At 43.1% G+C, this 18,975-nt stretch overlaps 1 protein-coding gene across 1 annotated transcript in view; it reads left to right on the top strand.

Annotated features, from left to right (window-relative positions):
* LOC111270032 (uncharacterized) overlaps window positions 1-18,835 on the top strand; it is a 37,993-nt gene extending 19,158 nt beyond the window's left edge. The window contains exons 2-7 of the mRNA XM_022850017.2: window positions 10,205-10,746; window positions 11,401-11,611; window positions 11,976-12,354; window positions 14,850-14,989; window positions 16,448-16,693; window positions 17,341-18,835. Of these exons, the coding sequence (XP_022705752.1) occupies window positions 10,205-10,746; window positions 11,401-11,611; window positions 11,976-12,354; window positions 14,850-14,989; window positions 16,448-16,599 (1,424 nt within the window). The 3' untranslated portion in view covers window positions 16,600-16,693; window positions 17,341-18,835. The remainder of the gene's footprint in view (window positions 1-10,204; window positions 10,747-11,400; window positions 11,612-11,975; window positions 12,355-14,849; window positions 14,990-16,447; window positions 16,694-17,340) is intronic.
* Window positions 18,836-18,975: the final 140 nt, after the last annotated feature.

Genomic DNA, 18,975 nt, shown 5'->3' on the forward strand with positions numbered 1-18,975 from the left:
ATAAAGATAGTTAATAAATTTTATATTATTTCCGAATTACCTCCGCCATCAGTATGTTTAAAAATTATCATAAATATCTTAGCCAAGTCCCTGACGTTCGTCCCTGAAGTCTCTCATACTAATTATCATATTTGCGTGTTATTTTTATAGTTCTAACCTTAATTTTTTTTAATACTTTTTTATCATATGAATACGATCACTAGTTTTGGATCGTTATCTCCGATACAATTTTTTTTTACTGTTCCGTGATATACAAACTGTATTAGTTTTTGTAGTTTTTTCTAGGAGAATACCTTATCTTGCCAAGCGCATGTCATAACTGATAAATACTCACCAAAAGCCTGTGTATTTGTCTATTCAACGGATTTTACTAATCTTTAGTTATTTAACTTATGAAAGTTATCAAAGAAATAAGCTAACGCAAGGATGATCATCTCCGCGCTCAACTAGGATACATTTCTTATGCCACATTATACTCGTATTTATCATTGCATTTCTACGTATACGTTAGTATGATCCAGCCTATAAGTGGCCGTAAGAAGTACTTCCCAGTAGTACCTCGCATTCTAGAGTGCACTGCTCCTTCTGAGTTAATTCAAGCATTCTTAACCTTTCTGGCGAGCCAAAACAACTTAAAACCGGATGCGTTTTTTCTATTTCTACGACAAAATTAGGAACGACCTTGATTTTCGTCGTAGTGCGAGAATTCAATGATACACAAACCTGCCTTCTCGTTGACCTTGTCATCATGCTTACCAGTTTGTTAGGGTCGGACGGAGCCCGACGGAGATGTTCTTTCCATATTGGAGCAGTATCTTTGCGAAAACCTAAAAACAGAGTTTTTGCTAAGACCTTCGTATCGGTGGGCAACTATTAGCAAGGAGAAAAACGTGCATCTCGGGAGTGCTGCAATGCTAACGCGAGCCAATGCGATAACGAAGAAACACGCAAAAATGGGCTAAGGGAAACACTAAAAGGAAAACAAGCTGGGTTTGGTTAATCGATAGGGTCCCGTTCGTTTGTTGGCAATTAGAAGTGCTCCAATGAAAGTCGCAGCTGATAGTGTCCCATAGCGCCAGAAAGCCAGCGAGACTCGCCGCCAATGAAAGCAAAGTCGAGCTAAGATGTGAGTTCTGTCGAGACAGGAAGCTAGGAGAGCAAGACAGCATTCAGGATTTAGAGCATTAAGATTGCATAATAATAGCTTTTTACATAAAAATATGCAGCCAAAATGCGGCACAGATGATGGCGAACTATTGCCCGCGTATCATCTGCGATAAGCACCTTTCCGTGTCTGTGTACCAGTGCAAGTATGTTCAGGTAACTAGTAGATCTACGTACTAATCCCGACTGAAGACGGTGTAGATTACCAAGCGAAGAAAGGATATCGTTGAGTTTAACTGATTAATAGAGTCTTGTTGCTTGCTTGGAAGTGGCTGTTGTCGTCCTCCCGCGTTACTCAATAATTACTCTTGTCATTTTTGTCTATCTCAAATATATCAAACTAATTTAGAAAACTACTTTGCCATACCGTGTTTTTCTCGAGAATTTGTTTTCATTAAGATCAGTTGACGAAGAGCCCGCCCTATGCCATTACACCGTAACCATTTTATAAACCCCATGAATGAAGGGGATTTTACATAGTGTCAACTTTTGAAGTGTGCAGGCGAATCAATAAGCTTCGCTAATAAGCATAAAATGATTACGCAGTATATAAATACATGTGGTATCTTTGCTACATATGGTAGCATTTGGGCATTTCACATAATCTGATATTTGTTGTGAAAGTATTGATGCAGTTTGAATGGCACTAACTTATGTGGTATTCCTTCAACTACATGCCCAGTTACCCATTTTTTCTTCTGACTATTGGGATTATATATAATACTGAAATTACGTCAAAATATGCAGCTCGAGTTAAACGAAGTTGTTTTTTTAACTTATACTCGTGTTTGTCTCATACAAGGACGGCGGCAATGGTGCAGGACAGGACTCTGTGTACGAATTTCGTCTCTGCACTTAGCTGGCGTCATTGTCTTCCCTGAAAACGCTACTCGACGAGCATATGTCAGATATCTGCGCTATGCGAGCCAGCACGGGAAATCGTTCCTATGCTTTCGCGCCTATCCGAGTTCGTACAACGTGCAGTATATCTGACAATACATGTATGTAGAATGGTGGTATGTAATTCTCATAATGAATACGTCGGCCTCGCCCTCGTTCGTGTTGGACTACGGTGCGTGGGACAGACCTGTTATATAAATACGGCGGTATATACAAGCAACAGTAGACCCCAGTTATGATCCTATGCTACAACCCGCTGCCCCTGAAACTTTTAGCTGGACAGCTCGTGGGATGAAAAAATGGGAGAGGAGAATGCATATTTGTTGTTGAGAATATGGCTGTTGCTGTTGTTATTTATAGAAGTGATGGTGGTGGAAAGCATCGAGAATCCGTGGCAGCGAGAGGAACGGGCATCCCTGCCGCAGCTAGCGGTCGCAGACATGCCGGACTTCTCGGCACGCATCAAAAGCTCCCTCTTACTGGCTGACAGGCAGCTGGCCTGGCGTTCTGTCTTGTTCGCTGTATACTAAGTGGCCAAGTCAACAGAATCGGCAAAAGCAACAACAGCAGCTGTAACGACTACTGCTAGCCACTTAGTTTACCATCCGTAGTGCAATAATTAGCAAATCTAATGTCATACCACTGATGTATAGTAGAACTTCAGGGGAAGCCAGGACGAGCTCGTAAACACCGCCATTGTAATCCCCGCAGTCACGACGCACACATAAGTATACAGAACAAGAAGTCACGAAGCACATAACGCGCATATATGTAGGCATATTTAACTTTTGCTTAGAAATGAGCCACGTACCAGTGAATGCAGTGCCAGTGGCATTGCTTGTTGCTGTGCCTATTGTTATTACTGTTGGCGTTTATGCGCAGACACCTACTACTTAAACAACAAAAACAATGGTAGTAATACGAGTGCTTGGGCGGGCTCTGCCTTCCCCGCTATCACCGCAAGAAATACGGAAAAGAAAGGTAACGACCGAACGCTGTGGCCAACGTGGACGAAAGTTGCTACAGATTTTATAGGGACGCAGAGCGTTGCAATCCAGGCTTCTGGCATTTGGTATGCAGACATAGGCGGGAGTACCAAAGGCAAAAATACGAAAGAAAGGCCGCGTTTACGAGAAAGCGGGAAACAGTGGTTCCTAACAGTTGTGGAGCTACGGCTGCGAGTTGGCAGTAGTCCAGAGAGCGAAGCTGGAAGGCAGATAGCTAACTGTTAGGCTCTCTGCATACTTCGTCCTCTACTTCTACAACTAATGGTGTCTGTACATAGCAAGCGAGGGCTGCATGAAACCATTACTTTCAGGTAAGCGAAGCAAGCATCGTAAGAGCGTTGTGGTCACTTTTGTGGATGAGGTACTAAAGGGTCTCTGCAGATGGAGTTTCGTTAGACGAGTTCGATGGCCGTTTGCAGTCGAGCAAGCGGCGTAGTAGTCAATCGAGCGAAAAAGATCCCTTCAGAGTTCAACATGCTAAGGAGAAGTAAGAAGAGCACAAGTGCTACCTAGTCAGCCGCGTTTTGGGGAAAAGGCCGCTTCTTATCAAAGCCAAGCCATTTAGTCCTATCTAGAGCAGCTCTATATGATAGGAAACTGTTGACCGCTTTAGTCCCAACTGTCGCTATAGGTCACGTGGTGCATTCAACCGTGCGTATCTACGCCGTCAATAGCGTGCACGAATGGAACGAACTGACTAAATACATTTTCACACCAACGCCTGAATCTACTACCTAGTAACGTTGAAGTTCCTGTTAGATGTACGATTGCTTATACTATACCTATTATCCTTACGTACGTTATATAGAAGGTAATAATTTATTGCCTATTGTCTCTCCGGAGTAGCTATTATACACAACGGAGACGTGCTTAAATAGGATCGTGAAGTGGCTTGGCCCCGGCAGCAAGAAACTGATGCCTGGAACTTGCGTTAAGTAAAATAATTGAGCCTCGCCTAATGCGATTAGGATAATTACGGTACAAGTTGAAGTGTTATTTTTGTCTCTTCAATCCGAAAACCGTGATATACCATAGACAAAGTGGATCTCTTGTTGATTAAGTGGTATCTATTTAATAGATACATTATATATCGTCAGGCTTATTGCTAAGCGTGTTAATAAGCCTTACCAATTCATGTCAAGTATCGATCCTTCTTGTGCGTTTAGAAGGGATATCGTTTAGAAATCGAGAGCACCAAAAAAAAAACTCTAGGCAAACACACAAGTCAGTGTCAAAAGTTAATACATACAGTAAAAAAAAAAAAGAACTGGAGCTGCCAGCTCCAGTTCCCTATTCTTTTTTTTTTCTATACTCTATTTATTCTTCCGACAATTGCAACGCTCACGTTGCATATATTGCAGTGGATTGCAGCTACCCGTATGCGATATGACTGCCCTGCGGCTCGTACATGTATATCTTTTTTCCTGTAGTCGTCACTTGCGAAAATTAAGCTCCAAGGGGTCAGCTGGCAAAAAGGCAGTCGCTATGGATCGTTATGTTGATTGAGTAGGTAGCGTCTATTCACTTCTTGCTGGCTGCTTATACGTCTGCGGTCAACAGACAACGTGGAAGAGACGGGTGCTAAAAGTAGGAATGAAAGCGAGTCTTGAGTAGGCTTACGTAGTTGCTGTCTCTAGATTGTTTTTTCTCAGCAGGAGAGTTGAGATGATACGCAAGATGGAAATACCAGGCATGCGCCATGGTGTCCAACCACGCTTATTGTGGTCGATATATTGGCTGCGAAGCATCACATCACTGACATCGTCTGGCGTAGTGACAATATCATAAGTTTTTGCTTTTTACTTCGACTCCTGCTTTCTAACTTCTGGCTCCCCTTTTCAAGCGTTAGACTTTCGGTAGCCGTGCTAAAGTTCTGACTACTCCAGTGACATTTCTGCTGAAAACAAGAGAAATCCAGAAATGACTTGCTTTTTTCGTGTATGTTCACATACAATCCTCGCATTTACCGCAAAGATGGGGTATCTCGAGACGTAAGTAGCCTCTAAAGGGCAAAAATGCGGGCGGGCTATATATCTTGATTACGTAGAAGGGGTACACTACCGCGCCGAACTGACGCCATTATCCTGACGATGACTATGGTAGGCCATTTTTGGCTGGTTCACCCCTTTCCTCTCCCTGCCTGATGCTTTAATGCCCCCGATTTTCTGAACTCGTTTGAGTTTGTCTGGCTGCCAAGTGACACCCATAAGCCTGCTGCGAAACGTTCTCAACACTCAGTCATTCGGTTACAATCTGTGAGCCGAAGTCGCAGTAGTCATCTGGTTCCCTGTCGTAGCGGTGGCAACTTCGGGACTGATCGCCTGGGCGTTTCAAGCCACTTCATATCCCGGAAACACATGCCGGGAACCGCCCTGATTCCTGTCTTTTCACGCCAAGGCAGATAAGATCGACTACCATTGATTTACAGACACCAGTCGCTTCAGGCAGGACAGCGGAAATAAAAAAAAGACGAAGTGTGAAAAAATCGCAAAAGGGCAAAGAAGGAACAGACTAAAGAGAAACTATCAAAGATTGCAAACTGGCTGCAATAGAAATTAGACAGGTTAGTTGCAGTGTTTTGTGGGCAACAACGCGCCCGATGACAAAGAGTTGCGTGATCTAGTGCTGGGGGAGTCAGTCTCCCACACCACTAATACGGAGTCAACCTCTGTACAAGACAACGTCAATGATATGGCAGAGTTGTTGGTGTTACAAAGAAACGCGAAGACGCTAGCAAACTTTATATGTGCGCTTTGCTATAATAGATCAAAGGTTCCATGACACATTGAATTGAACATACGTGGCACCTATGTATGTCACTTATTTAATCAGGTGGTTGTTTAACATTGGGAAGGTCAAATACCATCTATTTCTATAAACATTACATTAGTTATGATTAAAGGGCACCTATATAAATTAAATAGATTGAAAAGAGTAACCACTGCCAATGTCAAAGAAGATCCGCTTCGAAGCAAGATCCGTAGAAAAAACAGTAAGGGGTAATTAAATTGATTTACTAAGATGGTACTATTATGGCAACCCGTGATGCTAAAAGTTTAACAATGCTTTTATCTCACGCAGAATCATATTTGTCTCACACGGTATACGTGTTTGTAGATATACGACAGCAGACATGTTTTTTGACCCGGAAGCAGCGCAATGGCAAAAAGAAGAATGGCACAAACGTAAGTAAATGCTATGATGTCATACATAATCTATAACAGTTATAAAAGAAACTCTGAACACAAGTCTATTGTAAATAGTTAAAGAAGATAATCTCACTCGATGGAGATTTTGCCGAAGCATTTTCAATTATCTTCATTCGCAAATCCTCAAAATAGGCCTATTAATAATTCCAAACTGATTTGCAATACTGATCTATTGCTGTGACATAGTTCAATCCAGTCACTTATATCGTGGTTATTATTAACGGGCCGCTATCAAGCCGCTGGCTAAATGCCCATCCGCTGGTCAGTTCCGCACCAACGCTCTATCCTACAAGTTATGGAGTTGGGTCTTCATTTCCGAGAGAAAAAAACCAACAGAGTATGGACTTGCGTCACGAAATGTTCATTACTATCATCCCGACCGGTTCCCTACGAAACATTTCGTAGAAACGCACGTTCATTACATTTGAATCAAATAACACCTGTAGACTGCAGGACATCGGTTAGTAATTTTAATAACTGCGATATGCCCCGTACTGTAGCTTGAAAGCTGTCGACCGCGGAACGAATAACGAGCAGTACACAGGTACGTAATAAACACTTTTATGGGGAATCGTTAAATAAATCGTGATATAAGAAGACAAAAATTCTTTCCTTCAATTGTATTAGTATGAGAGGATAAGGACCTGCATTTTGTCGAGGGTAGACGCCTCTAGGCCTGTACGATTTCAAGCGGAGAAGTGAACACCTTTGTTACTTTGCGATACATGGGTTGCATGTACTGTGTACGTATCTTATAGTCGATAATAACGTTGTATTACAACAAGTCCTTTTTCGCACGATGTTGCCCAATTACATCGTTAAGAGACAACAATTTTTACAAAAATAGATCACGTAACAGTAAATACAAAACATGTTTGGTTCTCTCAAAGTCATGCCACATTGTATGAAAGCAATTGCCACTTAGTTGCTTAAAACCGAAGTACTTTCATACGACAAATTATAATATAAAGCGCATTTCGTGCCTCCAATTATGATCATCCGAGTATTACGTTAAGCTCTTTACCGGAGTTTGCGTCACTCATCTATTGATATGGTAAATGTAGAGCTTCAGTTGGTTCTCCGGCCGTTGAACAACAGCGTGGATAAGGTCCAACATATGCAACAAATTTGAAGTTCAAATCTCATCGATGCATCGTTCAGTGTTTACCGGCCAATTGGTTTTCGATGCGTTTGCCGTGGCGCGTATTAACGCCGACGTACAACCCGACTCACGGACGTTTTTTTCGTAATGGGGTCTATGGACGGGGGCAAACCCGCGTACCTAGGCATCGCACGAATTCAAACGATCCTTTCTTTGGTTATCTTTATGTCAGTCATGTTTGCGTAGTAATTATATGTTACATGTCGAACTGTATCGATTACGAGGCTTTGCTGGCCCGACTTGAAAAGCTAGGAGACATTTGCTAATGAGACCACGGACCGTTGAAATGTATGGCGGAGTTAGAAGCTACGTAGATGAAGCTGGAACTGGGTTGACCTATGAAGAGTAATATGGGAAAAAGGAGGTGTACCGCAATGATGATACGCTCGATAACATGCAGACTATCATTAGTTAGCAAAGTATTTTCAGACGAGGATATTTCTATGCCATGGCTAGATAGTCCCGTGAGTATGGGTGCAAAATGTCTGAACTGAACCTCACATCAGAAGTCAGCAAGGAATAACTACGTCGCTCCCTTTCCCCAAAACAAATAAGTTTTTAATTGTAATTTGCCATACTCATTTGTAAAAATAATCATAGTACAAGCTGACTACTACTGCTCTAACTGATAAAAATCCTTTAAATCTAAAATCATAAGAAACAAGGAGAAAAGGACACGTGGGCACGTAAAACAGAGCAAACGAATACAGATGGTTTAGTTGTACCAAAACTTCTAACATATTTAGCATATGCAGCTTGTTAATGCCATCCGTTAACGTAACAAAGCAATGGAGTGCAGTCTGTCCTTTTTTTTCTCGTACGCATTCTAGTCTCACTATGGTGTCCGGCCCCGTTCGAAGTCCGCTAGGAAGTAAAGTATCTGTACATCGGCAATTTTTCAATATTTAACCTTATCAACTAATCTTTGTTAAATATTCGATGACCAATTGGATCAGCGCTCCGAACTAGAACATCGAACAGAGACTTAAAAACTTTGGCGTCATATGAATACGTTCTACATGAGATCTGATCTTCAGGTTGATTACAGGTGACGTTCTGAAACGTTATTGTACACTTGAGTGTAGAGGTATTAATACAATATTGATATGAACATTTTATTGGAAATAACTATATACATCGTTATGCGTATATGTGAACGGATCCGTGTTAATTTTTCCGGAAAAGGTGACGAACGGCCAAGGGCATCGTACCCGTAACCAATAGCAAGTTTTGAAAGGGTAATGTGCACAACTGTTGTATGTAGGTACAAGCGTGCTAGCTAAGATGTGGAAAAGAAGGAAGAATTTGGTGGAAAGCTCCCTGGAAAACCCTACTACCTTAACAAGCACCTCAGTAAGCAATATATAGGAGTATCAGCATATGTCGGCAGCCAATTCGATATATTCGAGTATCGTTTTGCTTCTATTTTCAGGGTTTTATCAAGTTCATGATGAACACGGATATAACAAATCAATTCTCTACCTAAAAATACGCACATATTTAGAAACAGACATGTGGATACGACGAAAATGATTATATATATATATAATCTTAGACTTATGGACTGAGGATGATCAGGGGAAATAAGGCTGAAATTCTTCCTCACGGTGCGTTGTGAAACGGAAGAAACTCTTCTGATAGCCACCAAACTGCGAGCGAACGTTCTTCTAGCAACACAGGAAAGGGGCCGGTGTTAGCTTGGCCTAAATGAATGATATGAGAGCGTTTATAGTAAACCGTTCATTTTCAAACAGTCGGCCGCGACGTTGACCAAATATTTGTCTAGGCCTACCACGGCGTTCGATTAGGGTTGTTGGTCTTTTTTGTTTATATATATATATATATATATATATAGTGCTTTTTAGCACTTCTTCGCTAGCCGCCTGCTCGGCTGGATATCGCTGATAGCTACGAAAGATTTGATTTTATTTTCTATCAAAGTTAAAACGATGCAAACAGATACCAAATTTCAAAGAGTAGCAGGATGTTTGAGTTCCGTCTAAGGTGTAACATAATGATTGATCTTACGACCCAGTGAGCTCACCGACTAAATCGGCCTAACGTAGCGAATACGTTGCGGCCGATTTTTTGAGGGTTGAGGCTCTAATATCGATTGCGATTGGAGTACAAGAACTAGCTAGCGAATGCTGCAGTTGTGGATACATATCAATTCGTTGTAGCTACACGACGTAATCTATGGAAGGTGTTACCTAGTAAGCACCTTGTGTGCCTTACCGACCTGCTAATCAGTGAGCCGCAACGCTTTTTGATTTTGGGACGATGTAGCAAAATATTCCAGCAAATTCGTTGAAATGGATCGCGTGTACCAGCGCGCGGGTAAACGCAAAATGACTACCGACAGATAACTTTTTGTAGTTGGTTACTGGGCAGTTAGTTCACCAAACATTTAGTAAAGCATATTTATTGTTCATACCCATTAAGCATACGGATTATTCCCCTACTGCCATAGTGATCTTTCTCTCGCTTAATTATCAGCTTATAGCACGTTCTTCTTTATCGCAGCATCTACAACCGAAGGCTATGCTACTGTTTCACTGGACGCCACGAGTCTATTGCTGTTATGCGGCTCCTCTTTCTGCTGTTGGCAGTCTGATTTGCTGTTGATTGGTTACTAGCCCTTCTGAACGCCAAGCTCGTATCTAACTAGATTTACTCATTATCATGACCGTTATCGTTTGTGCCAATCTATCCTTTTTTCCCTGTTCGCCCTTTGCTGCTGCTGTGTTTATCTTCAATTTCAGGAGCGGTCGCCCTCGCCGGCAAAGTTCGAACTGGTAGAAATCCTGTTGCCTTTACTGGATCACATCGGCATCCTCAGCAGCGGGCAAATGCTGACCTCGACATCGGCGTAATATCGCACTCACTGCTACCGCAGACTTCGTCGCAGCAATTGAGACGAAGAGGCGCCAACGTGAACTCCCCCAGTGGAACAAGTGGGTCTGGCAACAACAGGCTGATCTTGCGTTCAGTGGCTACTGGGGGGAACAGTGAACGCAATGTTGGTGCCCCGTTAGCCTCGTTTTCGGCTTTGGGGGACACTGACCAAACGGGAGGCACAGGCAGGGGTGGTGGTAGTGTCATTCGTGGCCACGGCGAATACAGTATTGCTCTGGGTACATCTGGCGGAGGAGGCCCCAATTTTAACACTGCTGCTGCTGCCGCCAGTGGACCAGGGGGAGCTTTTCCAGCATTTGACAGTTCCGCGATGGATGAAGTCATCACGGCGGTGATTGGCAAGCCTGCGTTTCTACCCTGCGCGGTTACTAATCTCGGCGATAGAACGGTTCGTGCTGTAGTATTAGCAAAATTATTAAACGTATCTAGCGTTTAATGTAGAAGCTATTCCTATAGTGTCATAACAGTACAATGTTTTGTGGTGCGTCACGAAGTATATATAGAGATGAGAGAGACATTGCCACGAAGTAACTATATGTATTTTGTAGAATATGATTGCTACTCTAGTAATCGTATAAGTTGATAAAACGATCGATACTGTCGACTGTAAATAGCTATTATTAGCTTTCTTCTTTTGTAAGTTGTAACACTTTATTTCCTCCAGCTCAGCTGGACAGGCTAGTGTATCTCGTCTTAAAGGTGTAATGTAATCCTGATCGCTTGACCGTTAATCTTATTTTTCCACCTGCGAGTCACGTGAGTAAAATCAGTATGCTGATACCGTTTCTTCAGTAACAGACAAGCCGAGTTTCATTCATATCGAGTGTGGTTGTGCTGGACCCGGTGCACCAAGCGACGTCGTGCGATCTCACGTAACCTATCGTTGTTTTCAGTTTCTAGCTGTTTACCTCTTGGCTCTGGTGAGATGTTGCCGTAAGATTTTATAGCTTACTTAGAACTATATAGGACAAATACAATATACTCGATACGTCGACATAATTCATGATTGGCGTACTTGCCCATTACCGCATTCTTCTTTTAGGTGTCGTGGATTCGACGTAAGGATCTAAATGTTTTAAGCGTTGGACTAGCACGATACACCCAGGACCCGCGATTTAGCGTCATACACACAGCAGGCTCAGATCTTTGGACGCTTCAGCTGGCTTATCCAACGGCTGACGATTCTGGCGTGTACGAATGTCAAGTCGGCACGCTACCTAAAATCAGCCGACAAGTCACCCTTAATGTCATAGGTGAGGTTAGAAATACATTTATCATCTCATGCTCTAGTGATATTCCTTAAATACGCAAACGCGTGTTACAGGTTTACTGTACTTGTTTTTTACATTACTATTTAGCCAATAATGGTAATGTGGAAAAAATTGCTTACCTACAAGGAGTCCATGTGTTGTTTTCACGACATGTTGGTAATGGAACATACTTCTACATAGAATAACACACTGGATATCAAATTGGAAAAGAAGAAAGAGAGAAAAAAGCTTATCTCTATTATAATAATAATAATTATCTATAGTACTATTATGCCAAGTTTTACGGCATGTTAATAACCGTACAATTACTTTATGCTTTACGTGTTCAAAACAATTCGGATTTCAGCGCGAAGTGCTAAAATCTCCGGCGGCCCACAGCTGTACGTCAACACGGGCAGCGTGCTCAATTTGACGTGCGTACTCAGTGGAGATGGTATCTTGGCCTACGTGGGGCATCATAATAAAAATCATACCAACCAACATCAGCAGCATCAACAAAACCAGCTGAGTGGCGGGTCGCTCGCAAGTACTAAACGATTGGACGATTTGTCGGGAAGTGGTCGATCTAGCGTAAACAAAGCAAAAGATCATACAAACAGCATAAGCAGCAGTTCCGGCAGCGGAAGTAGGGCCCGAAAAAACAGTAAAGAAGGGAACGTGTTTCATGTGTTTTGGTACCACAACGGAGCGGTCCTTAACTATGATCGATCGGCAAGGGTGCATAGGTGGGTTATGGGAGTGCATTGGCATTAAACGAATTATATACATTCTATCGTAATTTCTTCGCTAGTAATACTAGAAAAGGACAACCCATCAGAACTTATCGCTCGTGTCAGGCTCGGCTGAAAACTATCATGGATTCAGTAACGTATATTTTGAATACGAGTTTTTTCTTATTACGTCTAGGATAACTAAAGTTTAGAGCGTTCGGTTGCAAAACAAACTTTGACAGCCTTGTCAACGCATATCTAGCAAAAGTGCTATGGTAATCTATTACAGGTTTCGACACTGGCGGCAGGCTAGGCGTTGGGGATTATGCCTAAACTACTAATACATACAAACACATTGACACAGAAGTTAGTCAAGCAAAGGGCACAATGCTTTAGTCTGTAGCCTTTGGTAATTAGGACGTCCCAGTGCATGTCCATAATAGTACGACCCAAGTTCGGCGCAGCATTCCGTTGGTCTTGTGCATTTGGGCTGCGGCATTGCAACAGCTGGTATTTGATTGCATTATATGTGATGCTGTGTGTCAAAACAGACGGCTACTCAAAGGGAGTTTTGTGTGAAATATGAATCAAGTTACATACGAATGACAAGGCGCGTTGGCTTGATAATGGTGTTTGCTGGTTATTTCATAATCTCTACCATGTGCAGGTGTAGAAGTGTTAAGGCTTAACCAAAAAGTGGCCTAAATGAAAGCAACACCGATCTTACTTTGTTTGCCTATAACTGCTTGCCCACTGACTGATTCCACAAAGACGATCCTACAATTACGCTAAGGTAATTGAAATATGCACTTTATATTGTTGCAGCTCAATGGGCATTTGTCCGAATTAATATTCAACTATACATACACGCACACCCGCGAATTTATAAATAACGTGTGGTTGTGCCTTTTAAACCCCTTAAACGGCCAGCGGGCGCCATGTTGAGTAGCATTAACATAAGTGGCCGTTAACATGTCTGAGCACCCAAACTTATTATTAAGTTCGTTTTGCTATCGTCGAACGTTGTCCGCCTGTCAGTTCGCCTATTCTTTCTGATTATTTTAAGCTTCACATTTAGCTTTTTCACTCTGCTGCGTCCATCGAATCTTCAGAGTTGTTGTTGTTGTCTCCCCCGACGTCACCACGGCTGTTGATGGGTATGGCTGCGGTGGCTAAAGTGGTGCTAATCGTTGTGCGGGTAGTATCATAGCCTCGTTTCTCTTCTGGTTCCTTTGTAAACTTCGCCAGCTGGACCTGATAGCCTTCTGACACCGCAACCGTGCGGGAAAATGAGGCCTAACCACAGGCCAAGCAGAAAGCGGCAAGAAAAGTACTGCGGGACACTGGCGAGGTACCAGATACGATTGGCTGTTTAATGGCCGTCGGTTACCAACGGGTGCCGTGAGCCCCAACGGCCTCGACAAGGCCGACAAACGGTGCCGTCAATGACACCAATAGAAGCAGCAACAGTCTTAGCCAGGCGAATGCAGATAGACAAAAAGACGGGAGCATAACGAACAGCAGTTTTTTTTAACCCTGGTAAAAACGACCTGCTGTGGGCCTGTAGGAGTAACTGTGGCAAAGATAGAAGCAGACGACGCCTTCCGAGTGCTACTTGAAAAAGGAGGCTTGGCACCGCTGCTTTCGAATAGCATCGGAATGGCATCGCTGGCAAATGTGGGGCAGTGGGGTTCTGCCATCGTTGCCGCGGCTGTTACTTCTTTGACTGATGTTGGCGCTGTTCGGCAGTACTTTGGCAGTACTGGCCTGGTGGCGTCCTAAAATGAAACGATAAGTAAAGGCCGTTTACGACCGAAGCAAACCAGACTTATTTCACTTAGGGTTGAGACTGTGTGGACTCTAAGGAGAATCAGGGTTATAAATGATGGTGGAGGGGTAACGCAGCGAGATAAGGTCAAATAATACTTAGTGCGGTCAGATCGAACCAATCAAGGAACGAGACTGAAGCAGGGCTGGTTTCAGATCGTGCCAGTTTTCTCTTTGTTTTTTGGCGTCATTCACGTGTGTGTACTGAGCATCAAAGCAATATCGGCAAACGCGTAAACAAATATTATCAAATATTTTTTTATGTTAACGCAACGTACAATTTGTGCAGCTTTTGTTGCACTGGGTGTAGCGGAATGAAGAAACGCCGCGAGGGTAATTTCACTTTAAGAATAACGATTACAATAAATTGCATTTGCTCCAGTGCAAGCTTCAGAGCTCCGAAGTCTGACTCATCAACCAGACGTCAGTTACCCGGTACACATCGCTGTCAGCAGAATATGTATGTATTACGGAAAAATAACAGCTTAGTTGTGTTGGTTCACAAAACTAGCCCTGTTGTCTACTAAGGTTTATGCTTCTCGGTCTTTTGCCAAGTTATGGCAGACCAAAATCTGGCGGTCAAGAACTGGCGAGGTTTCGTCAATGATACAGTTGATGGGTGTCAATTACAGTGTAGCGCCCGCCAATGGTGTCTTGTCTGTTTTCTTCGTTTCTCTTTTCAGGTATGGCGGAGTTGGTAACAACGGTGACTCTATCGTGTCGACGGTAACGATTGCACGAGCGCAAGAACATCATTCGGGAAATTATACGTGTCGGCCCTCAAATGCCGAGCCCGACACTATCACCGTCCATGTGCTTAATGGTGAGCTAGCTGTGAAGCATGTATCAGAGTGAGAACGGCCTGCCCGAGGAGCAGCCAACCATGGTGTAGACTGCACTCTCATATAACACCAGACACATAAGTACTTGCCCTAGGTGATGGTGACCATATACCCACCAGTAGATTACGAAAACTAATGACCACATGATGGTACATGGCACTGGACTCCTCCGTGACACTGTCTCTCCTAAATTCAAAGCTACCACTGGTGTCGTGATTGCCTTCGTTATCATATTAATCGCAAAAACAATTTCAGCAATCACAAGCACTATCATAAATCAATCATTGGTTAACATCTTAACGGTACCTTCTTCGCTCGCAAACACATTAAAGTCCGTATTCGAATTTTGTCGCATCGGTCCGAAGTTTGCCGGGTTTAGACCTCTTCGTCAGCCTAAAGCTAGGCCCCGCATGTTATGTCCTACATATTTGTAAGCATCGGCACTGTAGCAGTTACATATTTGTAACTGCTACAGTGCCGAGGCTGCTGCCTCTGTATGGATATACCTGACTCGTTCGGGCGATCTCACGTAAGGCAAACAAAAGTAAAACTGCCAGGTCTCCCGACTCCTTTTTCCTGAACAGAAAGGAGGCGGGCCTTTGCCTAATATAACAATACAGCAGCTGTTGTGCGATACCCTTTAGATTGAGCTGTACCTTCTCTTCCACACATACTGATTCGATTAGGTTTAGAAGTCTGGGAAGCTTGTAGAAGTGAGGTGCCCGTAACGGCGTGGGCTGTAATAACTGCAACAAAAGTTAAAAGAGATAAGTACCTTTGCTCGTGACGGTTAGCCAGTGTCGCGGAAGAACTGTCTAAGAAGTTTGGTGGCAACGGTTACTACTGCATAACTGAACACCACTGTGTTACTTCCTACCTAAGTATGTATATGGAAAAAGAGAAATAGCTAGGGAACGCCCAAAAGATCGAAATTCGCTTATGTGGTCCAGGTTTTCGTTCAAAATAGAATAGACCTATCTAGAGGTGACAGAATTCTACACATGTGTCGGATTGTCGACTTGCTGCGGTAGATAGCATATTTTCTATTAATATGTATCTACTCTGTGTATAAATTAAGTGTAATCCCAAAGTGCAGTTAGCTTGCTGAGGCTAAAGCTAAACCTAGTAACCCGCTGAAAAGAATTTCAATTTTACGTTGATCTCGTTTTCAAGCTCATTTTTGTTAAGATCCCACGAAAAAAGGATTACGTTTCAGACGGGGGTCGCACTTGCCAATGCAGAGTAACCAAGTCACACAAGAGAAACTAAACCGTGTCGACCTTTAACAATTCATCTGGCAAAGTGTTCTTTTGTTGGACTTGATGGTGTGAGTAATTTTCCTATAGATTGCCGCAAACATTCTGATTTGCATAGACATTACAAATCAGTGATTATATTTCGCTATTGTTTCGCTGTGTCTGCGTCTGTTTCTGTTCCAGGTGATCAGCCGACCCTTGCGATGCAGGGCGGGGGTTCAAGTCTACTGAGTTCAGCAGCAATGAGATCACTGTCATTGGTAGACTTGTGGCGTGCTCTTTACGGAGTGGCCTTGCCTTGCATGATGTATGCAGCGTGTGTCCGTCTCCGGTGACACAGAGCCAGCGCTGGCCATGCGATCTCTCTCTTTTCGTTCTCAGCCGCCAAGCTGCAGGATAGCAGCGCATCGCAGGCTCTCCAGCATGCGCGTAAGTTTCGCCCCTCAACCCCCCGTATCGTTATAGCCAAACATGCGCGCTGATTAAGCGAACAGGGACAGCTGCGCGGAAACCACAGCACCTTACTATGCTTCACTCGGTGCACTTGGCCTACTTTCGTACACTAGAGTTTTGTGTAGTAGGTAAAAAAGATTGTGAGAGCGACTGTAAATAGGGCTTTCATCGACCTCTGGTAAATTAATCATTACGTTGATTGCTTAGGTTGAGCGTAAGCACCCGTATATTACGTATGGTCTGCACGAAGCCTGTCGTTAAATAATCTTGTTTTTGCATATTCCTAAGGGGTTTATCGTGCAATTGATCGCCTGTCAGTTTGCTAGAAAGAGCAACAGCGGATGTGTTCGTACGAAACAGTGTGCTTGGGTATCCTGGTGCAAATACGGGTCTTAGAAGTATAATTGTATATTTGAGTCACGATCTTTGAATGGTCTGCCTAGTTAGAATTATTTACTGGAAGCATTTTTGTCTGAAATTAGGTTCACAGCCCAACGAATGCTTCAGGATCGTTTCCAGTAGTCAATACAAATGAGTGATGATAAAAATACGTCTCCATACTCTAAGGAAGGCCTAAGTCGAATAGGCACTCAACTAACAATATGGTACATTGAAACCTACAGGTTGCAGTTGTTGTGGCGCATACCCTGCAGATTGCAATGGCGGCTTGGAATGTCGAGGGAATGAGCCGGCCACGCTATCCAGTTCAATGATTCCGATTTTCCGGACAAACTCCGGCGCTAGCAGCGAAGGCAGTCCTGCGGTAAGTTTCGTTAAACTCAGCGCAGGTACTTCTATACTGAAGACGATAGAACGCCCATGGGCTGAGGGGCAACAACAACATACAGTTGTACATAGCGTTTCCTCTGGCCTTCTTGGACAACAACAGCAGACGATATCTACGCCTATCGATTCAAGCATTAGCTTATTGAGCCAGCACGCTCTGAGCACCTCATCGCCACGGGCAAAACTCCTCCGACCGCCCGTTGTCGCCACTAGCACAAGTTGTTACCAGGCTGCGTCGGATTGTCAGCAACTGGTCGCAGTAGCCACGGCAGCTGGAACCAGTCCCAGCAGCATCATAGTCGGCGCTAGAGATGAACTGGAGAAGGATTCGCAGCAGCAGCAGCAGCAGCAGCAGCAGCAGCAGCTGTTGAATGGCCTTACGCTCTCCCAGGCCATGACGATTGGTATCAGCATTGACATGGGACAGTCGACGACTGATAACACGGGTGCCATTTATTTGCATACGTGACGCTACACCTTCAGTCGATAAGCGGTAGAAGTATGGACAGACAGACAGAGAGATAAAAGCATACTATTAACTACAAATGATTACTAAGAATTACGTTGTTTCATACTGATACGTTAACGATAGTGGTAATGGCTTGATTGCTGAGAGATGCTTCGTTGCGTCCTGTATTTAGCAGGTGTAGTATGTATGGTGGACAAGATGCTGTTGATGACATAAATAATAATACGACCACAATTGTTTTTGGCAGCACAACTGGATAGCTGCTTACTTAAAAAAATTTCACAAGGTCAGATCTCAGGTAATGTCTCTCATGAAACGGGGATGGAACATGTGCTAACATTCGTATCACCTGGATCCTACTTGCACTTTGCGGATAGCTTTATCTTGGCTTAGTCGGGCAGGCTCAAAATGGTGTATTTTGAAAAGTCGACTAATTTTCAAAATCTTACTCGTGCATAGGGACGTTCACGATATGTAAACCTAAGGTTATTGTTAGATCCCTCAGGATATAACTTTAAAAACGAAAAGAAGATTGCTTCTGTGAGGCGTGAAATTGTCTAAGGAAGGTAGAAGGAGGGCCAATTGTTTAGTCATTCATATGTCGAAGGGACACGTTCACCGAGCACAAGATCCCCAAGTATATTGCACACTAATATGTCACATACAAGACCTCCACGTATCGTGGTCTCTATGAAGTGATAGCAACTTCGTCGTTTGATTTGTTCCACGTTTTTTTATAGTCTGTTTTTACAGTGAGGAAAGAGAAAGCGAGAAATGGAGGAAAGACGTAAATAAGGTGCTGACTGCACAATTATAATACGATTATAATAAAATGTTAAATGTGCTGGATTTTCAGACCGTGATATATGATGATTAAGTTGATGAAGTAAATAAACATAAAGCTAGCTAAGTGGCGAGAGAAAATATATAAATACGGAGATATATATATACACCTCGGTACTTGTATATTTTCTCATACATGTATATACATATATATATACAT

The sequence above is a fragment of the Varroa jacobsoni genome, unplaced genomic scaffold (genome assembly GCF_002532875.2).
Source record: "Varroa jacobsoni isolate VJ856 unplaced genomic scaffold, vjacob_1.0 scaffold_1430, whole genome shotgun sequence".
Taxonomy (NCBI): domain Eukaryota; kingdom Metazoa; phylum Arthropoda; class Arachnida; order Mesostigmata; family Varroidae; genus Varroa; species Varroa jacobsoni.